At 47.0% G+C, this 23,936-nt stretch overlaps 1 protein-coding gene across 1 annotated transcript; it reads right to left on the bottom strand.

The window, feature by feature from the left end:
- Positions 1-263: 263 nt before the first annotated feature.
- Positions 264-21,530, bottom strand: LOC142202281 (olfactory receptor 6N1-like). The gene is made up of 3 exons (XM_075272341.1): positions 20,626-21,530; positions 1,332-1,405; positions 264-385 (listed from the first exon to the last, which is right to left on the bottom strand). The coding sequence occupies exons 1-3, from the start codon at positions 21,528-21,530 to the stop codon at positions 264-266; spliced, it is 1,101 nt and encodes a 366-aa protein (XP_075128442.1).
- Positions 21,531-23,936: the final 2,406 nt, after the last annotated feature.

The following is a 23,936-nucleotide window of genomic DNA, read 5'->3' as shown; positions in this document are numbered from 1 at the left end:
GTCACAAGTCTAGGTTGGCAATTCTGAATTCAAGCAATACGTTGAACTGAATCACAACTGCTTAGGTATACTTTTCTTCTAATGGTTATCTCACATCCATACAGATTTTTTAATTCTTTTAATCTGTCAGATAATGGCAAGGATGGACCGGACAAAAAAGAGGATCTCTGCGCTCAATCCGTCGTCTTTTAAAATTTCACTTTATTTTGGAAATATAAACACAACGCGTTTCGGGCTAGCTGCCCTTTTTCAAGTGTATGAACTTATATCTCACGTCGAGCTGAATGCTTCATCATGAAGCATCCAGCTCGACGTGAGAGCATCCAGTTTTTGCTTTTGCTGTAACTTGCCCTTGTTTTTGCCCAAATCATTTCCTCAGCTGATCCTAGATTGTTCATCATCAAAAAGAAAAGGCTTGAACAAGAGATGAAAATGGTTTTCAAAATTTATTTTGACTGTAGTCCAAACAAGTGCTGGTGTCACTGCCTGTTTGCTGGAAAAAAATCATCATGTCATAGAAACTGTTGCTTGTAGTGGTTTTACTGGAAGATATGGAGAGAAAGTGACTAAGGGGAACAGAGAGAGTCCTCCTAGTCAGGTAAGTAGTTTGCCGGCATTTACTCTATGAAAACTGGGATGAGCTGGCTGCATACTGGTTTCTGGTCATGCGCCAATTTTGACTGCCTTTGGGGAGTAAGAAAAATGTCCCCATTTTGACTTTCTATCTAAAAATATGACTAATGAATAACCATTTTCTTGCAAGTGTTTCCTCTAATACAAATATTGGAGGGAGGGATTGACAGCAGAAATGTTCCGGTTTTCCTTATTAACAAATCCGGTGGCCTCCTCAAAGGACATTAGGAGGCAGCACACTTTCCTAAAGAGTTTCTGCAACCTGATCTGAAAATAACACATTGTCTCCTTGGTCTTCATTTTGTACATTGCAATGTGCTGTATTTGCCATGTGTTATTGTAAAGAAATATTCCCACACAGAATATTAGTGCACAGAGCTACTGCCAGACATTCTTTAAACATAGTGTTTGCCGCCATAATTGCTACTATCACCACTCACAAAGTTTTCCCTAGGAGGTCTGCTCCTGGCAGGTTTTATTGTTTTGGCTGTATGTCATTGACTCCATTACTCCTCTGATCCAGTTCTCAGGTCTTGTCCAATATATAATCATCTTTGTCAATGTCATCATCTTCATCCCCAGTCTGTGATATGTCATAAAACTGGCCCTGGGCTTCTTACCTGCCCCTACCAGTATTACTAATTACTACTATTGTGGAGACAAGAGCCACTCATACTACCAGGAAGTATAGCTCTCACCAAGCTCGTCAGAACCTGGAGCACTATCTTGAAGAAGATCTTCCTCAACGTCATCATGTGTAATTCTGTTCCTTCTAAAATAAAAAGACACCTTATTAAGGGTCAGCAAAGTAGATGGAGATGACAGAATAGAAAGGATGCTATGAAGATACTTGGCTATTTCGGCACGGTGGAGTAGGAATGAAATGAAGTTGCTGAACCCCGGCTTAAAGTCACGGTGTTACTGTTCTAATGTTAGTGCTATGTTGGGATGACGAGTGAATCATATACTCCATATAATCATATACATATATGTAGTAGATGCACCAACCAGCTATGGCTTGCTTCTACTACTACTACTACTACTTGCTGGGCTGATGCCATCCATATTCTTTCTATCTGACACATTAACACGTCCCATCTCTACTAGAGATGAGCGAACAGTGTTCTATCGAACTCATGTTCGATCGGATATTAGGCTGTTCGGCATGTTCGAATCGAATCGAACACCGCGTGGTAAAGTGCGCCATTACTCGATTCCCCTCCCACCTTCCCTGGCGCCTTTTTTGCTCCAATAACAGCGCAGGGTAGGTGGGACAGGAACTACGACACCGGTGACGTTGAGAAAAGTAGGCAAAACCCATTGGCTGCCGAAAACATGTGACCTCTAATTTAAAAGAACAGCGCCGCCCAGGTTCGGGTCATTCTGAGCTTGCAATTCACCGAGGACGGAGGTTTCCGTCCAGCTAGCTAGGGCTTAGATTCTGGGTAGGCAGGGACAGGCTAGGATAGGAAGGAGAAGACAACCAACAGCTCTTATAAGAGCTAAATTCCAGGGAGAAGCTTGTCAGTGTAACGTGGCACTGACGGGCTCAATCGCCGCAACCCAGCTTTCCCAGGATCCTGAATGGAATACACTGTCAGTGTATTCCCGTATACCCGATATATACCCCGATACCCGTTCCAACGGTGTGCCCCCCCACCTTAACCCCAGAAATACCCTGCAAGTCCCCTAGCAATAGAATTGGGGCTATATACACCCACAATTTTTACTACTGGTATACAGTGCCATTGTCTGACTGGGAATTCAAAGAATATATTGGGAATACAAATACCCTCATTTCTTGCTACTGCCATATAGTGCCAGTTTCTGACTGGTAATTCAAAGAATATATTGGGGTTACGTGCACCCACAATTTTTACTACTGGTATACAGTGCCATTGTCTGACTGGGAATTCAAAGAATATATTGGGAATACAAATACCCTCATTTCTTGCTACTGCCATATAGTGCCAGTGTCTGACTGGGAATTCAAAGAATATATTGGGGTTACGTGCACCCACAATTTTTACTACTGGTATACAGTGCCATTGTCTGACTGGGAATTCAAAGAATATATTGGGAATACAAATACCCTCATTTCTTGCTACTGCCATATAGTGCCAGTTTCTGACTGGTAATTCAAAGAATATATTGGGGTTACGTGCACCCACAATTTTTACTACTGGTATACAGTGCCATTGTCTGACTGGGAATTCAAAGAATATATTGGGAATACAAATACCCTCATTTCTTGCTACTGCCATATAGTGCCAGTTTCTGACTGGTAATTCAAAGAATATATTGGGGTTACGTGCACCCACAATTTTTACTACTGGTATACAGTGCCAATTTCTAACTAGGAATTCAAAATGCGCAAGGCTCCCGGAAAGGGACGTGGACGAGGCCGTGGGCGAGATCGGGGGAATGGTTCTGGGGAGCAAGGTAGCAGTGAAGCCACAGGGCGTCCCGTGCCTACTCCTGTGGGGCAGCAAGCATTGCGCCACTCCACAGTGCCAGGGTTGCTTGCCACATTAACTAAACTGCAGGGTACAAACCTTAGTAGGCCCGAGAACCAGGAACAGGTCTTGCAATGGCTGTCAGAGAACGCTTACAGCACATTGTCCAGCAGCCAGTCAGACTCTGCCTCCTCTCCTCCTATTACCCAACAGTCTTGTCTTCCTTCCTCCCAAAATTCCGAAGCTTTACAGAACAATAACCCAAACTGTCCCTGCTCCCCAGAGCTGTTCTCCGCTCCTTTCATTGTCCCTCAACCTGCCTCTCCACGTCACGATTCCACGAACCTAACAGAGGAGCATCTGTGTCCAGATGCTCAAACACTAGAGTCTCCTCCATCTCCGTTCGATTTGGTGGTGGATGACCAGCAACCCACCCTCATCGACGATGATGTGACGCAGTTGCCGTCAGGGCATCCAGTTGACCGGCGCATTGTGCGGGAGGAGGAGATGAGACAGGAGTTGGAAGAGGAAGTGGTGGATGATGAGGACACTGACCCGACCTGGACAGGGGGGATGTCAAGCGGGGAAAGTAGTGTGGATGTTGAGGCAGGTGCAGCACCAAAAAGGGTAGCTAGAGGCAGAGGCAGAGGTCAGCAGCTTAGGCGAAGCCAGGCCACACCCGGAATCTCCCAAGATGTTCCAGTTCGTACCCAGCCCCGAAAAACTCCCACCTCGAGGGCACGTTTCTCGAAGGTGTGGAGTTTTTTCAAGGAATGCGCCGAGGACAGATATAGTGTTGTCTGCACAATTTGCCTCTCGAAATTGATTAGGGGCTCTGAGAAGAGCAACCTGTCCACCACTTCAATGCGCCGTCATTTGGAATCCAAGCACTGGAATCAGTGGCAGGCAGCAACGGCAGGACAAAGGCCGCCTGCCGTTCACGCCACTGCCACTGCCTCTGCCACTGCCTCTGCCTCTGCCACTGCCACTGCTGACTGTGCTGGCGATGCACTCCAGAGGACGAGCCAGGACACCACTTCATCTGCCTCCGCCACTTTGTTGACTTCTACCTCATCCTCCCCTGGTCCTGTCTTATCTCCTTCTCCTGCACCATCAAAGGCACCATAAGGCGTTTCTTTACAACAACCCACCATCTCTCAGACATTGGAGCGGCGGCAGAAATACACTGCTAACCACCCACACGCGCAAGCCTTGAACGCCAACATCGCTAAACTGCTGGCCCAGGAGATGTTGGCGTTCCGGCTTGTTGAAACTCCCGCCTTCCTGGACCTGATGGCAACTGCGGCACCTCGCTATGCCGTCCCTAGCCGTCACTACTTCTCCCGGTGTGCCGTCCCCGCCTTGCACCAGCACGTGTCACTCAACATCAGGCGGGCCCTTAGTTCCGCGCTTTGCACAAAGGTCCACTTGACCACCGACGCGTGGACAAGTGCATGCGGACAGGGACGCTACATTTCACTGACGGCACACTGGGTGAATGTAGTTGAGGCTGGGACTGCTTCCCAAACTGGCCCGGTGTACCTCGTCTCCCCGCCTAACATTCCTGGCAGGGACACGAGAACAACACCCCCCTCCTCCTCCTCCTCTACCGCCTCTTCCTCCGCCACCGCCTCCTCCTCCGCTGTTAGATTGACCCCAGCTACGAGTTGGAAACGTTGCAGCACTGGCGTTGGTAGACGTCAGCAGGCTGTGCTGAAGCTGATCAGCTTGGGGGACAGACAGCACACTGCCTCTGAGGTGAGGGATGCCCTCCTCGATGAGACGGCAATATGGTTTGAGCCGCTGCACCTGGGCCCAGGCATGGTCGTTTGTGATAACGGCCGGAACCTGGTAGCAGCTCTGGAGCTTGCCGGACTCCAACATGTTCCATGCCTGGCCCACGTCTTCAACCTAGTGGTGCAACGTTTCCTAAAGAGCTACCCCAATGTTCCAGAGCTACTGGTGAAAGTGCGGCGCATGTGCGCCCACTTTCGCAAGTCGACAGTAGCCGCTGCTAGCTTAAAATCTCTCCAGCAACGCCTGCATGTGCCACAACACCGGCTTTTGTGCGACGTCCCCACACGCTGGAACTCAACGTTTCAGATGTTGAATAGAGTGGTTGAGCAGCAGAGACCTTTGATGGAATACCAGCTACAAAACCCTAGGGTGCCACAAAGTCAGCTGCCTCAGTTTCACATCCATGAGTGGCCATGGATGAGAGACCTTTGTGACATCCTACGGGTCTTTGAGGAGTCCACAAGGAGGGTGAGCTCTGAGGATGCGATGGTGAGCCTTACAATCCCGCTCTTGTGTGTTCTGAGAGAATCCCTGATTGACATCAGGGATAACTCAGATCACACAGAGGAGTCAGGGATAGCATCCGATCCGTCACAGCTGGAGAGTAGGTCCACACATCTGTCCGCTTCACTGCGTTTAATGGAGGAGGAGGAGGAGGAGGAGGAAGAAGAGTTGTCCGATGATGTGATGGTGATACAGGAGGCTTCCGGGCAACTTCGAATCGTCCCATTGTTGCAGCGCGGATGGGTAGACATGGAGGATGAGGAGGAAATGGAGATTGAACTTTCCGGTGGGGCCAGAGGAGTCATGCCAACTAACACTGTGGCAGACATGGCTGAGTTCATGTTGGGGTGCTTTACAACCGACAAGCGTATTGTCAAAATCATGGAGGACAACCAGTACTGGATCTTTGCTATCCTTGACCCCCGGTATAAAAACAACATCTCGTCTTTTATTCCGGTAGAGGGGAGGGCCAATCGCATCAATGCTTGCCACAAGCAATTGGTGCAGAATATGATGGAGATGTTTCCAGCATGTGACGTTGGCGGCAGGGAGGGCAGTTCCTCCAGTAGGCGACCAAGTTCTCACCGGTCCACACAAACGAGGGGCACACTGTCTAAGGTCTGGGACACCTTGATGGCACCCCCTCGCCAAAGTGCCGCCACGGAGGGTCCTAGTGTCACCAGGCGTGAGAAGTATAGGCGCATGTTGCGGGAATACCTTTCTGACCACAGCCCTGTCCTCTCCGACCCCTCTGCGCCCTACACGTATTGGGTGTCGAAGTTGGACCTGTGGCTTGAACTTGCCCTATATGCCTTGGAGGTGCTGTCCTGTCCTGCCGCCAGCGTCCTATCTGAGAGGGTGTTCAGTGCAGCCGGTGGCATCATCACTGACAAGCGCACCCGTCTGTCAGCTGAGAGTGCCGACCGGCTCACTTTGATAAAAATGAACCACCACTGGGTAGAGCCGTCATTTTTGTGCCCACCTGTGTAAAGCACCCCAACATGAAACTCCATGTCTGTACTCAACCTCTCCAATTCCTCCGCATCCTCATACTCATCCACCATAAGCGTTGCACAATTCTGCTAATACTAGGCTCCCTCCACCCTGATTTCCCCCAACTCTGCTGGTTAGAGGCTCCCTCCACCCTGATTTCCACCAACTCTGCTGGTTAGAGGCTCCCTCCACCATGAATTTGCCCAAACTGGGCTGTTTAGAGGCTCCCTCCACCATGAATTGGTCCAAACTGGGGTTTTTAGAGGCTCCCTCCACCATGAATTGGTCCAAACTGGGCTGTTTAGCGGCTCCCTCCACCATTAATTGGTCCAAACTGGGCTGGTTAGAGGCTCCCTCCACCATGAATTTGCCCAAACTGGGCTGGTTAGAGGCTCCCTCCACCATGAATTGGTCCAAACTGGGGTTTTTAGAGGCTCCCTCCACCATAAATTGGTCCAAACTTGGCTGTTTAGAGGCTCCCTCCACCATTAATTGGTCCAAACTGGGCTGGTTAGAGGCTCCCTCCACCATGAATTGGTCCAAACTGGGTTTTTTAGAGGCTCCCTCCACCATGAATTGGTCCAAACTGGGGTTTTTAGAGGCTCCCTCCACCATGAATTGGTCCAAACTGGGCTGTTTAGCGGCTCCCTCCACCATTAATTGGTCCAAACTGGGCTGTTTAGAGGCTCCCTCCACCATGAATTTGCCCAAACTGGGCTGGTTAGAGGCTCCCTCCACCATGAATTGGTCCAAACTGGGTTTTTTAGAGGCTCCCTCCACCATGAATTTGCCCAAACTGGGCTGGTTAGAGGCTCCCTCCACCATGAATTGGTCCAAACTGGGTTTTTTAGAGGCTCCCTCCACCATGAATTTGCCCAAACTGGGCTGGTTAGAGGCTCCCTCCACCATGAATTGGTCCAAACTGGGTTTTTTAGAGGCTCCCTCCACCATGAATTTGCCCAAACTGGGCTGTTTAGAGGCTCCCTCCACCATGAATTGGTCCAAACTGGGCTGGTTAGAGGCTCCCTCCACCATGAATTTCCCAAAACTTGGCTGTTTAGAGGCTCCCTCCACCATTAATTGGTCCAAACTGGGCTGGTTAGAGGCTCCCTCCACCATGAATTTGCCCAAACTGGGCTGTTTAGAGGCTCCCTCCACCATGAATTGGTCCAAACTGGGTTTTTTAGAGGCTCCCTCCACCATGAATTGGTCCAAACTGGGCTGTTTAGAGGCTCCCTCCACCATGAATTTGCCCAAACTGGGCTGGTTAGAGGCTCCCTCCACCATTAATTGGTCCAAACTGGGCTGGTTAGAGGCTCCCTCCACCATGAATTGGTCCAAACTGGGTTTTTTAGAGGCTCCCTCCACCATGAATTTGCCCAAACTGGGCTGGTTAGAGGCTCCCTCCACCATGAATTGGTCCAAACTGGTTTTTTTAGAGGCTCCCTCCACCATGAATTTGCCCACACTGGGCTGGTTAGAGGCTCCCTCCACCATGAATTGGTCCAAACTGGGTTTTTTAGAGGCTCCCTCCACCATGAATTGGTCCAAACTGGGGTTTTTAGAGGCTCCCTCCACCATGAATTGGTCCAAACTGGGCTGTTTAGCGGCTCCCTCCACCATTAATTGGTCCAAACTGGGCTGGTTAGAGGCTCCCTCCACCATGAATTTGCCCAAACTGGGCTGTTTAGAGGCTCCCTCCACCATGAATTTGCCCAAACTGGGCTGGTTAGAGGCTCCCTCCACCATGAATTGGTCCAAACTGGGGTTTTTAGAGGCTCCCTCCACCATGAATTGGTCCAAACTTGGCTGTTTAGAGGCTCCCTCCACCATTAATTGGTCCAAACTGGGCTGGTTAGAGGCTCCCTCCACCATGAATTGGTACAAACTGGGTTTTTTAGAGGCTCCCTCCACCATGAATTGGTCCAAACTGGGGTTTTTAGAGGCTCCCTCCACCATGAATTGGTCCAAACTGGGCTGTTTAGCGGCTCCCTCCACCATTAATTGGTCCAAACTGGGGTTTTTAGAGGCTCCCTCCACCATGAATTGGTCCAAACTTGGCTGTTTAGAGGCTCCCTCCACCATTAATTGGTCCAAACTGGGCTGGTTAGAGGCTCCCTCCACCATGAATTGGTACAAACTGGGTTTTTTAGAGGCTCCCTCCACCATGAATTGGTCCAAACTGGGGTTTTTAGAGGCTCCCTCCACCATGAATTTGCCCAAACTGGGCTGGTTAGAGGCTCCCTCCACCATGAATTGGTCCAAACTGGGGTTTTTAGAGGCTCCCTCCACCATGAATTGGTCCAAACTTGGCTGTTTAGAGGCTCCCTCCACCATTAATTGGTCCAAACTGGGCTGGTTAGAGGCTCCCTCCACCATGAATTGGTCCAAACTGGGTTTTTTAGAGGCTCCCTCCACCATGAATTTGCCCAAACTGGGCTGTTTAGAGGCTCCCTCCACCATGAATTGGTCCAAACTGGGCTGGTTAGAGGCTCCCTCCACCATGAATTTCCCAAAACTTGGCTGTTTAGAGGCTCCCTCCACCATTAATTGGTCCAAACTGGGCTGGTTAGAGGCTCCCTCCACCATGAATTTGCCCAAACTGGGCTGTTTAGAGGCTCCCTCCACCATGAATTGGTCCAAACTGGGTTTTTTAGAGGCTCCCTCCACCATGAATTGGTCCAAACTGGGCTGTTTAGAGGCTCCCTCCACCATGAATTTGCCCAAACTGGGCTGGTTAGAGGCTCCCTCCACCATTAATTGGTCCAAACTGGGCTGGTTAGAGGCTCCCTCCACCATGAATTTGCCCAAACTGGGCTGTTTAGAGGCTCCCTCCACCATGAATTTGCCCAAACTGGGCTGTTTAGAGGCTCCCTCCACCATGAATTGGTCCAAACTGGGCTGGTTAGAGGCTCCCTCCACCATGAATTTCCCAAAACTTGGCTGTTTAGAGGCTCCCTCCACCATTAATTGGTCCAAACTGGGCTGGTTAGAGGCTCCCTCCACCATGAATTTGCCCAAACTGGGCTGTTTAGAGGCTCCCTCCACCATGAATTGGTCCAAACTGGGTTTTTTAGAGGCTCCCTCCACCATGAATTGGTCCAAACTGGGCTGTTTAGAGGCTCCCTCCACCATGAATTTGCCCAAACTGGGCTGGTTAGAGGCTCCCTCCACCATTAATTGGTCCAAACTGGGCTGGTTAGAGGCTCCCTCCACCATGAATTGGTCCAAACTGGGTTTTTTAGAGGCTCCCTCCACCATGAATTTGCCCAAACTGGGCTGGTTAGAGGCTCCCTCCACCATGAATTGGTCCAAACTGGTTTTTTTAGAGGCTCCCTCCACCATGAATTTGCCCACACTGGGCTGGTTAGAGGCTCCCTCCACCATGAATTGGTCCAAACTGGGTTTTTTAGAGGCTCCCTCCACCATGAATTGGTCCAAACTGGGGTTTTTAGAGGCTCCCTCCACCATGAATTGGTCCAAACTGGGCTGTTTAGCGGCTCCCTCCACCATTAATTGGTCCAAACTGGGCTGGTTAGAGGCTCCCTCCACCATGAATTTGCCCAAACTGGGCTGTTTAGAGGCTCCCTCCACCATGAATTTGCCCAAACTGGGCTGGTTAGAGGCTCCCTCCACCATGAATTGGTCCAAACTGGGGTTTTTAGAGGCTCCCTCCACCATGAATTGGTCCAAACTTGGCTGTTTAGAGGCTCCCTCCACCATTAATTGGTCCAAACTGGGCTGGTTAGAGGCTCCCTCCACCATGAATTGGTACAAACTGGGTTTTTTAGAGGCTCCCTCCACCATGAATTGGTCCAAACTGGGGTTTTTAGAGGCTCCCTCCACCATGAATTGGTCCAAACTGGGCTGTTTAGCGGCTCCCTCCACCATTAATTGGTCCAAACTGGGGTTTTTAGAGGCTCCCTCCACCATGAATTGGTCCAAACTTGGCTGTTTAGAGGCTCCCTCCACCATTAATTGGTCCAAACTGGGCTGGTTAGAGGCTCCCTCCACCATGAATTGGTACAAACTGGGTTTTTTAGAGGCTCCCTCCACCATGAATTGGTCCAAACTGGGGTTTTTAGAGGCTCCCTCCACCATGAATTTGCCCAAACTGGGCTGGTTAGAGGCTCCCTCCACCATGAATTGGTCCAAACTGGGGTTTTTAGAGGCTCCCTCCACCATGAATTGGTCCAAACTTGGCTGTTTAGAGGCTCCCTCCACCATTAATTGGTCCAAACTGGGCTGGTTAGAGGCTCCCTCCACCATGAATTGGTCCAAACTGGGTTTTTTAGAGGCTCCCTCCACCATGAATTTGCCCAAACTGGGCTGTTTAGAGGCTCCCTCCACCATGAATTGGTCCAAACTGGGCTGGTTAGAGGCTCCCTCCACCATGAATTTCCCAAAACTTGGCTGTTTAGAGGCTCCCTCCACCATTAATTGGTCCAAACTGGGCTGGTTAGAGGCTCCCTCCACCATGAATTTGCCCAAACTGGGCTGTTTAGAGGCTCCCTCCACCATGAATTGGTCCAAACTGGGTTTTTTAGAGGCTCCCTCCACCATGAATTGGTCCAAACTGGGCTGTTTAGAGGCTCCCTCCACCATGAATTTGCCCAAACTGGGCTGGTTAGAGGCTCCCTCCACCATTAATTGGTCCAAACTGGGCTGGTTAGAGGCTCCCTCCACCATGAATTTGCCCAAACTGGGCTGTTTAGAGGCTCCCTCCACCATGAATTTGCCCAAACTGGGCTGGTTAGAGGCTCCCTCCACCATGAATTTGCCCAAACTGGGCTGGTTAGAGGCTCCCTCCACCATGAATTGGTCCAAACTGGGTTTTTTAGAGGCTCCCTCCACCATGAATTGGTCCAAACTGGGTTTTTTAGAGGCTCCCTCCACCATGAATTGGTCCAAACTGGGTTTTTTAGAGGCTCCCTCCACCATGAATTTGCCCAAACTGGGCTGGTTAGAGGCTCCCTCCACCATGAATTGGTCCAAACTGGGTTTTTTAGAGGCTCCCTCCACCATGAATTTGCCCAAACTGGGCTGTTTAGAGGCTCCCTCCACCATGAATTGGTCCAAACTGGGCTGGTTAGAGGCTCCCTCCACCATGAATTGGTCCAAACTGGGTTTTTTAGAGGCTCCCTCCACCATGAATTGGTCCAAACTGGGTTTTTTAGAGGCTCCCTCCACCATGAATTTGCCCAAACTGGGCTGGTTAGAGGCTCCCTCCACCATGAATTGGTCCAAACTGGGTTTTTTAGAGGCTCCCTCCACCATGAATTTGCCCAAACTGGGCTGTTTAGAGGCTCCCTCCACCATGAATTGGTCCAAACTGGGCTGGTTAGAGGCTCCCTCCACCATGAATTTCCCAAAACTTGGCTGTTTAGAGGCTCCCTCCACCATTAATTGGTCCAAACTGGGCTGGTTAGAGGCTCCCTCCACCATGAATTTGCCCAAACTGGGCTGTTTAGAGGCTCCCTCCACCATGAATTGGTCCAAACTGGGTTTTTTAGAGGCTCCCTCCACCATGAATTGGTCCAAACTGGGCTGTTTAGAGGCTCCCTCCACCATGAATTTGCCCAAACTGGGCTGGTTAGAGGCTCCCTCCACCATTAATTGGTCCAAACTGGGCTGGTTAGAGGCTCCCTCCACCATGAATTTGCCCAAACTGGGCTGTTTAGAGGCTCCCTCCACCATGAATTTGCCCAAACTGGGCTGTTTAGAGGCTCCCTCCACCATGAATTTGCCCAAACTGGGCTGGTTAGAGGCTCCCTCCACCATGAATTGGTCCAAACTGGGTTTTTTAGAGGCTCCCTCCACCATGAATTTGCCCAAACTGGGCTGGTTAGAGGCTCCCTCCACCATGAATTGGTCCAAACTGGGTTTTTTAGAGGCTCCCTCCACCATGAATTTGCCCAAACTGGGCTGGTTAGAGGCTCCCTCCACCATGAATTGGTCCAAACTGGGTTTTTTAGAGGCTCCCTCCACCATGAATTTGCCCACACTGGGCTGGTTAGAGGCTCCCTCCACCATGAATTGGTCCAAACTGGGGTTTTTAGAGTCTCCCTCCACCATGAATTGGTCCAAACTTGGCTGTTTAGAGGCTCCCTCCACCATTAATTGGTCCAAACTGGGCTGGTTAGAGGCTCCCTCCACCTTGAATTGGTCCAAACTGGGTTTTTTAGAGGCTCCCTCCACCATGAATTTGCCCAAACTGGGCTGTTTAGAGGCTCCCTCCACCATGAATTGGTCCAAACTGGGCTGGTTAGAGGCTCCCTCCACCATGAATTTCCCAAAACTTGGCTGTTTAGAGGCTCCCTCCACCATTAATTGGTCCAAACTGGGCTGGTTAGAGGCTCCCTCTACCATGAATTTGCCCAAACTGGGCTGTTTAGAGGCTCCCTCCACCATGAATTGGTCCAAACTGGGTTTTTTAGAGGCTCCCTCCACCATGAATTGGTCCAAACTGGGCTGTTTAGAGGCTCCCTCCACCATGAATTTGCCCAAACTGGGCTGGTTAGAGGCTCCCTCCACCATTAATTGGTCCAAACTGGGCTGGTTAGAGGCTCCCTCCACCATGAATTTGCCCAAACTGGGCTGTTTAGAGGCTCCCTCCACCATGAATTTGCCCAAACTGGGCTGTTTAGAGGCTCCCTCCACCATGAATTTGCCCAAACTGGGCTGGTTAGAGGCTCCCTCCACCATGAATTGGTCCAAACTGGGTTTTTTAGAGGCTCCCTCCACCATGAATTTGCCCAAACTGGGCTGGTTAGAGGCTCCCTCCACCATGAATTGGTCCAAACTGGGTTTTTTAGAGGCTCCCTCCACCATGAATTTGCCCACACTGGGCTGGTTAGAGGCTCCCTCCACCATGAATTGGTCCAAACTGGGGTTTTTAGAGGCTCCCTCCACCATGAATTTGCCCAAACTGGGGTGTTTAGAGGCTCCCTCCACCATGAATTTGCCCAAACTCTGCTGGTTAGAGGCTCAATCCACCCTGATTTTCAAAACAAATGTTGGTGCCAACCTCAACTTACTACAAGGGCCAAATTCACTGCTGGTGACAAGCTCTCCTCACTGCAAGTGCCAAATACACATGTTTCAAGGTGTTTTCCTACTGTCAGAGAGGTGGTATTGAGTGTGTAAAGTGTGTAGTTGTTAGGCTGTGATGTTGGGGTAATAGAGGGTCTTTGGTGTGTTAGATGCCCCCAGACATGCTTCCCCTGCTGTCCCAGTGTCATTCCAGAGGTGTTGGCATCATTTCCTGGGGTGTCATAGTGGACTTGGTGACCCTCCAGACACGGATTTGGGTTTCCCCCTTAACGAGTTTATGTTCCCCATAGACTATAATGGGGTTCGAAACCCATTCGAACACACTAACAGTGAGGGGCTGTTCGAATCGAATTTCGAACCTCGAACATTTTAGTGTTCGCTCATCTCTAATCTCTACTCATGATCATGATGTATTTTGTTATCTATTGTGCCCCTGCTATTTTTCAAAACTTTGTGTGACTGAGGACCCCCTGTTGCAGAAATGCATCTTTTTTGTTGCAGATTTTGCTGCAGTCTTCTGAGCCACAGCCAGGAGTGGATTGAGTAGAAGGGAGAAGTATAAGAACTTCCTAGATATTTCACATTTCTTTTGTAGTCGCTCAACAAACTGCAACAAAATCTGCATTAATAAAAGCAACGTAGGGCCATTGCTATAGTGATGTTCTCAATCAAAATGTCCAGGCTATCTGAGAGTCATGTACATCTGGGCTTTATCTGGCGTTCTCAAGTCATTTCTGTGCTGAATTATCTATAAATATGCTGCAGGGAGTTCCAGAGAAAGCGCAGACACCGGGCGGCACCTGAATATACAGTAGGTTTATTTTATTGCACTTACAGGACAGATGGTTACAGGACATGTAACAAAAATATTACGAGCTGAGCCCAATTGTTCGCTTTCTTCTAATATCCTCAATGGTCTGACAGTTGAGGTCACAGGACAGCATTAAAAACAGTGATCCCTACTTTATTGACCTCCACAATCCCTCCCATTATCCGTTTCTCTTACATTAAGCACAGTTTACATTGGTGCAGTCTTTTTTTTACAATGACTATATAATATAGATAGACTTCATATTAATGTGTATTGTTTTCTGTAACAGAACATAGAAGTCAATGATGCCTCGCAAGGCACTTGTCATATACATGGACTGTAGCTCACATTAATGTGGTCTTACTTGCAATTCCCATTCCACATGTTCATGGTTCCCATTAGTGCAGATTACACTGTATATAAGACATACATAGGGCAGCATTCTTTTTAGTAACTTGTCGTAAATGAGGGGAGAGACTGAATGGTCCTGTCTCAATCCTGTGCTCACAGTGTCTCAACTATATATTTTCAACTTTTTTTTTTTTAAACTCGTTTTATTGAAGGAGATGTAACCAAAACAAACAGAATAATCAGGGAAATACATGCACAAAATAACAAAATAAGCACAGAAAAAATACACAAATGAACAAAGATCTGCAACATGTCCAGCCCACCCCCGCCCAGCCCGTTCCAAGACAAGGAAAGGTACAAAAGTAGGCAAAAGACTCCAACGCCAACCTGCATATATTACACCACCAGAAGGGGGGCCACAGATCCAGGGTGCAAAGGCATCTAGAGCTGAATGCAGTGAGGGGGCAGAATACTGGGTAGCCGGGGAAGCACACCACGCTCCCCAAACTTTAGTAAACTTCTGAGGACAGCCCCTGCCTTTATATATAATTTGGTTGAATTGGAGGATCGAATTAAACAGCCTCCACCATTGAGACACCGATGGAGACCGGGGGGGGGGGGGGCATCCACCGTAATGCAATGGCCTTTCTGGCATACAATAAACTCTCCCAGAGAAATATCCGGGCGTGGTGTTGCCAAATCTCTTCCTCTAGAACACCAAATAAACAAACCTCAGGGGAAAGGGGGACAGGGTGACCCAGGGCGACTGCCAAAAGATCCACCACCCCACTCCAAAAAGCTTGTACAGTCGGACAACTCCAAATCATGTGCCAGAAATCCGCACGAGGGTGCAATATATTTTCAACTTTAACCTCTTCCAGACATCCACCAAAATAGTAGGGCAAATGTTGGGTCTTTACATTTGGTGCCTTCTCAGAAGCAGAGTAGACACCATAACCACCATGTGTGCACTGTTGTACTCAGCAGTGATCCAGCAATAATCCCTGAGGATTAATTCATTTTGTGGCCCCCGGTTCACCCTCCACCCCTGGAGCCAGTCCCCACCCCAAATCTTAATTTTGGTTGCTGGTATGACTCCCATGTAGCAAGTTCAAAGGAGCCATCTGTTAGGCCAGGTTCACATAGGGTATTTTGGTCAGGATTTTGAAGTCAATGGGAGCCGGTCAGGTGTTTTTTCCGGGATCCGTTTGTTCCGGTTCCCGGAAAAAAAGAGTGGACAGGCTCATTCCCCAGGCCGATTCGCGAAGACACTCCCTCCTCCCAACTAGGCCCATTCATTGGGCCTAATCCAGAGCAGAGTGCGCAACTAGATGCCAATGCACTGCACCCTGTCATGGCCCCCTGTTTTCTGGTCCGGAAACTGAGGCAGCCTCTGCCTCAATTTCCAGACCGAAAAACCCTGAGTACACTCAGCCTTACTATGAAAGCCGGTAGCATTTTATCAATCTATATAAAAAAAAAAACTAGCCAAATTAACATATAGAAAAGGCTGCACATCCAAAGATCCAACCAAGGGCAAAAAAACAAAAAAATGTACAACATTTCAGCTGTTCCATAGAGACTTTGTTGGGATATTTTGGGATTTTTTTTTTCTTTTTTAGTCTATCAAAATAACAAAGTGTTTACAAAAGTATTCATACCCCTTGAAATTTTAACATATTCTGGATATTTTAAGTGATAACCAACAAAAAGTAGCAGATAGTTAAGAAGTGAAAGGAAAATGATACATGGGTTTCAAAATTGTAATCAAATAAAGATCTGAAACATGTGACATGCAAAAGTCTTCATCCCCTGTACTCTGATACCCCTAAATAAAACCCAGTGCATACAATTGCCTTCAGATGTCACTTAATGAGTAAATAGAGTCTGGCTGTGTGCAATGTAGTCTCAGTATAAATACAACTGTTTGTGAAGGCCTCAGTGGTTAGTTAGAGACCACTAAAGAACAAACAGCATCATGAAGACCAAGGAACTCATCAGACATGTCAGAGATAAAGTTGTGGAGAAGTTTAAATCACGGTCAGGTTATAAAAACATATCCCAAAATTGGAGCATCCTGAGGAGCCCTGTTCAATCCCTCATCGAAAAATGGAAAAAAAAAAAATTCCACAACTGCAAACCTACTGTTACGGTTCTGTCTATATATATGAAAATAATTTTTTAACAATGACAGAACCGCTGGACTGCAGACACTGCAGTGAGGTCCACAAGCCCCAGGGGGAAGGGGTGGCCGTGTGCCTGAAAGGCTAACCACCAGTTAACTGCACTGGCAGTGGTGTTTGTGCAGTTCTGGTGTGAACTAACTGCAAACACACTCTTCCCAGTTAACCTCACTGGGAGAGTGCACCTGTGCAAAGCCGCTAGGTGAAGCTGAAAGAAGCCTTGCATAAGACCTCTGCTAAAACACAGCAGAGGGATAGGCGCTAGTACAAGCTTCAGCCTGCTACACAGGAAAGGCTGCCAGGGGTTAAATGTCACCCCTGGTCAGTAACATAAAGGGCTCCTAAACAGCTTGGGAGCAACAATATGATTGGACAGTTCCAATACATTTAAGGGGATTCCTACTGGCGGAGCCAAGAAGTCCTAGTTTAGGCCCCTGACCTGACGACCTGACGACCTGACGACCTGACGACCTGACGACCTGACGACCTGACGACCTGACGACCTGACGACCTGACATTCACAGGAATCTGGCCCTGACCTCCTGTCTCAATGTTAGTCAAAGTGTGAGCACCGGGCGGGCGTCGGCTCACACCATATAAAGGCTAGTCCCTGCCCAACAGGGGCGGTGGCATGACGTCACTGATCATGCTCAGTATGGCCAAAATGGGACTTAGCCTCTGAGCGGACCCAAAATGTCTGAGCATGCTCAGTAGGGAGAGAATGGCACTTAGCCTCTGAGCGGCTCCGAAGTGTCTGAGCATGCTCAGTGGGCTGAAAGCTGGACTTAGACTCCAGACACCTCACTGCACAACGCCGAGGGCGAGGTTTGGATTGGCCCGCAGGTGGCGCTATGCGCTGGACGGGAAGCCTGCGGGACCCAACCCTAACACCTACCAAGACATGGCCGTCCACCTAAACTGACAGATCACTGAGCAAGGAGAGCACTGGTCAGAGAAACAGTCAAGAAGTCTATGGTCACTCTGGAGGAGCTGCCGAAATCATCAGATCAGGTACAGGGACAATCTGTCCACATGAGAAGTAGAAGTCACTGCGCACTTCACAAAACTGACAATCTATATGGAATAGCGGCAAGAAGAAAACCATTGTTGTAAGAAAGACATAAGAAGTGCCATTTGCAATTTTCCACAAACCATATAGGGGTTACAGAAAACATGTGGAAGAAAGTGCTCTGATCAGATGAGACCAAAGTTGAACTTTTTGGCATAAATGCAAAAAAAAAGTGTGGTGGAAAAGTAACACTGCTCATCCCCCTGAACACCCCGTCATCCCCACTGTGACACATAGGGGGCAGCATCATGATGGGGGGGAGGCTTTTCTTCATCAGGGGCACGGAAGCTGCTCAGAGGTGATGGGAAGATGGATGGAGCTAAATACAGGGCAATCCTGGAAGAAAACCTGAAGACTGGAGGCTGCAAAAGACTTGACACTGGGAAGGAGATTCCAGCAAGACAATGACCCTAAACCTCCAGCCCGAGCTCCAGTCAGTGATTTAAATCAAAGAATATTCATGTGTTAGAACAGCCCAGTCACAGTCCAGACCTCAATCTGTGACAAGCCATGACAATTACTGATCACATCACATCCATCCAATCTGGCTGCGAAGAAGAAGAAGAGGCAGAAATCTCATCTCTAGATGTGCAAAGCTGAGACCGAGCCCAAAAGAATTGTAGATGGAATTGCAGCAAAAGGCGGCTCTACAAAGTAGTGGTATAGGGGGTGAAGACTTTTGCACGTCACACTTTTCAGATTTTTATCATCATTTTCCTTCCACTTCACAATTATTGGCTACTTTGTGTTGATTATCACTGAAAATCTCACTAAAATACCCTTAAGCTTGTGGTTATAAGATGACAAAATGCGAAATAGATCAAGATCTTTTGCAAATCACTGTTATTAGCCCATAAATGCAACGTTCTGGTTTATTACAATTCTCAAGCAGGGCTACATACAGATCACTTTTAATCTATCTATCTATCTATCTATCTATCTATCTATCTATCTATCTCCTATCTATCTATCTATCTATCTATCTATCTATCTATCTATCTATCTATCTCTCTCTTATCTATCTATCTATCTATCTCCTATCTACAGTCCTATGAAAAAGTTTGGGCACCCCTATTAATCTTAATCATTTTTAGTTCTAAATATTTTGGTGTTTGCAGCAGCCATTTCAGTTTGATATCTCTAATAACTGATGGACACAGTAATATTTCAGGATTGAAATGAGGTTTATTGTACTAACAGAAAATGTGCAATATGCATTAAACCAAAATTTGACCGGTGCAAAAGTATGGGCACCTCAACAAAAAAGTGACAATATTTAGTAGATCCTCCTTTTGCAAAGATAACAGCCTCTAGTCGCTTCCTGTAGCTTTTAATCAGTTCCTGGATCCTGGATAAAGGTATTTTGGACCATTCCTCTTTACAAAACAATTCAAGTTCAGTTCAGTTTGATGGTCGCCGAGCATGGACAGCCCGCTTCAAATCATCCCACAGATGTTCAATGATATTCAGGTCTGGGGACTGGGATGGCCATTCCAGAACATTGTAATTGTTCCTCTGCATGAATGCCTGAGGATTTGGAGCGGTGTTTTGGATCATTGTCTTGCTGAAATATCCATCCCCGGCGTAACTTCAACTTCGTCACTGATTCTTGAACATTATTCTCAAGAATCTGCTGATACTGAGTGGAATCCATGCGACTCTCAACTTTAACAAGATTCCCGGTGCCATCATTGGCCACACAGCCCCAAAGCATGATGGAACCTCCACCAAATTTTACAGTGGGTAGCATGTGTTTTTCTTGGAATGCTGTTTTTTTTTGGACGCCATGCGTAATGCCTTTTTATATGACCAAACAACTCAATCTTTGTTTCATCAATCCACAGGACCTTCTTCCAAAATGAAGCTGGCTCGTCCAAATGTGCTTCTGCATACCTCAGGCGACTCTGTTTGTGGCGTGCTTGGAGACACGGCTTCTTTCTCATCACTCTCCCATACAGCTTCTCCTTGTGCAAAGTGCGCTGTATTGTTACCGATGCACAGTGACACCATCTGCAGCAAGATGATGCTGCAGCTCTTTGGAGGTGGTCTGTGGATTGTCCTTGACTCTTCTCACCATTCTTCTTCTCTGCCTTTCTGATATTTTTCTTGGCCTGTCACTTCTGGGCTTAACAAGAACTGTCCCTGTGCTCTTCCATTTCCTTACTATGTTCCTCACAGTGGAAACTGACAGGTTAAATCTCTGAGACAACTTTTTGTATCCTTCCCCTGAACAACTATGTTGAACAATCTTTGTTTTCAGATCATTTGAGAGTTGTTTTGAGTAGCCCATGATGCCACTCTTCAGAGGAGATTCAAATAGGAGATCAACTTGCAATTGGCCACCTTAAATACGTTTTCTCATGATTGGATACATCTGGCCATGAAGTTAAAAGCTCACTGAGGTTACAAAACCAATTTTGTGCTTCAGTAAGTCAGTAAAAGGTAGTTAGGAGTATTCAAATCAATAAAATGATAAGGGTGCCCATACTTTTGCACCGGTCAAATTTTGGTTTAATGCATATTGCACATTTTCTGTTAGTACAATAAACCTCATTTCAATCCTGAAATATTACTGTGTCCATCAGTTATTAGATATATCAAACTGAAATGGCTGTTGCAAACACCAAAATATTTAGAACTAAAAATGATTAAGATTAATAGGGGTGCCCAAACTTTTTCATAGGACTGTATCCTCTCAATACTTTGATTTAGCCAATCATTTTAAAAAAAACTCAGCCCATAACTTCTGTAAAGACCCTGTTATTGTAATTTTACCCCATCCTATGTCTATGCTGTTTTCCTTGTAAGGCTCTCCTAATATCTTTATTCCTCAGACTGTATATAATGGGGTTGGTCAAAGGAGTAAACACGGTATATGTCAGGGAGAGGAACTTACCCATACTCGATGATTGCCCTTTTGTTGGGACAACATAAACACTGAATATAGTCCCATAGAATATGGAGACCACAATGAGGTGGGAGCTACAGGTGGAGAAGGCTTTCTGTCTACCAGTACTGGATGGGATCCTTAAGACTGTATAGACAATATATGTATAAGACAATACAATGATGGAGGTTGGGATGAAGACAATGGGAATACCTATTACAAAAATCTCTATATGGATAATAAAAGTGATTGAACAGGAAAGTTCTAGTAAGGGGACAATGTCACAGAATAAATGCTCAATGACATTGGGGCCACAAAAATTAAGCTTTGCTGTTTTTATGATGAAAATCAAAATAATAGAAAATCCAAGAAACCAACAGGACATAGATAATATCCCACAATGTCCACTTGTCATGATGGTGGAGTAATGGAGAGGGTTACAGATGGCCACATATCTGTCATAGGACATCACAGCCAGAAGAAGACATTGAAATGCTCCACAACCACATAAGATATAAAACTGAGTGATACAGTCAATAAGAGTAATGGTCCCTCCATTATTCAGTATAATGTGCAGTGTTTTGGGGGCAATATCTGTGGTCACTATAAGATCACTGATGGAGAGTTGTGAGATGAAGAAGTACATTGGAGTGTGGAGGATCTTACTGGTGGACACCAGGGTAATGATCAGGAGGTTCCCACATATTGTACCCAAATAAACCACCAGAAGGAGAGAGAAGAGCAAAATTCTTAAACCTTGGCTGACTTGAAATCCTAAAAGGAGAAACTCCATGTCAACCGTCACATTGTTCTCCTACGTAAAAAAAAAAAAAGTCATTGTTTATGTTGTAATAAACCAAAACAATAGATATCTCGAGAATATAAAGATATATAGAGAGTCCTGACCGAGATGTATCAGATGTATTCAAAGATATTACACAAGTGGTAGACAATTGTTTTGCAGTCGTACAATGTAAAAGAGTCAATACCAGGAACAATCACATGGGCGTTACAGGTCAAAGGTAAGTCTGTTCCTTCTGAAAGTAAAATATCTATAATAATAATACTAATACTAATAATAATAATATTTGCACATTGCCAAAAAATGCTAGAAATTCTGAAATAATCTTATTGTTCTAACAAGACTTACATCTGATTTTTCTTTGTTGATATTCGTTTTTAAATGTAGGTATTTTTTAGCAATCTCAATTGTTTTGTTAAAAAAAGTTCCCGAAGCTACAGAAAGCATCACAGATATGTTGTGTGGTCATAAGACACAAGCATATGAAGCAGAATGAGATTAAGTCGAGACATTTATACATTAAATAATAGGCGAGGTGCCAGGTAAGTGGTCTTGTGAGATGGTTAGTCGTTGTCTCAAGAGTCTTCGAGTATAAATGGAACGCTATCATAAAAATAATTTGTTGTGAAGAAAACACAAGTCAATTCATTTCTTTAATAGATATAAATAACATGTAAAATGCAGCATTTGTATATAAGATTGTTTGTGAATAAATTTGTTCCAGTTCTTTCCTTCACAATTTTATTCTTTAATTTCATTTTTCACTTTGTTTTGTTTGTTTTCAGATGAAAGTTCTCAGTGGTACTCTCCACACCTAGTAATGCAATTTTTTTTTACAGTCAAATCATTTTAATGTGGTTTAATTCAACTTTCACCTTCTGATATGTGATCTATGTTCTATGATGTAACTTTCACCTTCTGATATGTGATCTATGTTCTATTGTGTAACTTTCACCTTCTGATATGTGAGCTATGTTCTACTGTGTAACTTTCACCTTCTGATATGTGATCTCTGTTCTATTGTGTAACTTTCACCTTCTGATATGTGAACCATGTTCTGTTGTGTAACTTTCACCTTCTGATATGTGATCTATGTTCTATTGTGTAACTTTCACCTTCTGATATGTGATCCATGTTCTACTGTGTAACTTTCACCTTCTGATATGTTGTTAGGATTCTGCCTTGTGTACCGTGTGTACTGGAATCAGGTGCCCTGAAGCAAGATGGCGGGAAGGGCTTCGCTGAACTAAGTTTCCTGTTTCCTGCAGCTGGGCTGGACTCCTGGTCACATGCCTCTGGTCACATGCCTTTTAAGGGGCGTGGTATCTTCTGCACATTGCTTGTGTATTCCGTTGGAGTTTCCTCTGGCTGACCTCAAGCTCCTGGAGCTGGCTTTATCCTGCTGGTTCCCCAATCCTGCTGGGTCTTGCAGTCCACCTCAGGATCATCTCTACTTGCTGCTGTACCCCTGCTGGGCTCCCCGACTCAGTCACCTGACTACACGTCCTTCAGCTTAGCTGCTGCACCTGGCGACTCCGCTGCCCGCACGGAAGTGCGAAAGGTCTGCGCCTGCTGTCGCTGAAGACCCCGGTGCCTATTCGTCCACCTGGTCCGCTCTCCGGGATTCCCATCCACCGACAGACTCTATCTGCCCTGACATCCATTTGACCTCTGCCTGGTTACGCACCGCCTTCCCGCTCTCAGCCAGCCCTCACTGTCTGCTTGTCTATCCTGTGTCAGATTTGCAATAAAGGATTGAAACCGGACCACTGGCCTCCTGCGTATCCACTCATATCGTGACAGGATACACAAGCCATCATGGAGGTCGTCACACTTCAGTCCCTAGACGCTCGCCTGAAACAGGTGAGCAGTCTCACGCAGACGCTGGCTACGGAGGTCCAGGATGTCAAGAAGCGCCTGGCTCTCCTGGAGGTACAGGTCAACCAAAATGCACAGCAGATTGGAACTGCTTTACAGGACTTAAGCGCTCGTACTCAGGCATTGGAGCATCACGTTTCCAGTGGCCCCACTACGCCTCCAGCACCAATTTCACCTAAGTTGCCCCCGTTTCGCTTTAGCGGCGATCGGGACAAGTTCAGGGGCTTCATCAGTCAATGCCATTTATATTTCGGCACTCATGAAGCACAATTTCCCACAGATCGCTCTAAGGTGTTGTGCATAATAATGTTACTAACCCACAAGGCCATCGCTTGGGCTAACCCCCTTATTGAGACAGACGACGATCGACTCAACAACTTTGATCAGTTTTTAGCCACCATGACACAGATGTTTGATGACCCCCACCGGAGGACTACGGCAGAAACCACCTTATTGGCGCTCAAACAGGGTAGACGTCTGGTTATCGATTATGTCATGGAGTTCCGGAGATGGGCGGTG

Source organism: Leptodactylus fuscus, chromosome 5 (genome assembly GCF_031893055.1).
Source record: "Leptodactylus fuscus isolate aLepFus1 chromosome 5, aLepFus1.hap2, whole genome shotgun sequence".
In the NCBI taxonomy this organism is placed as follows: Eukaryota; Metazoa; Chordata; class Amphibia; order Anura; family Leptodactylidae; genus Leptodactylus; species Leptodactylus fuscus.
The sequence above is the reverse complement of the archived record's forward strand: the minus strand, read 5'-3'. Positions and strand labels throughout refer to the sequence as shown.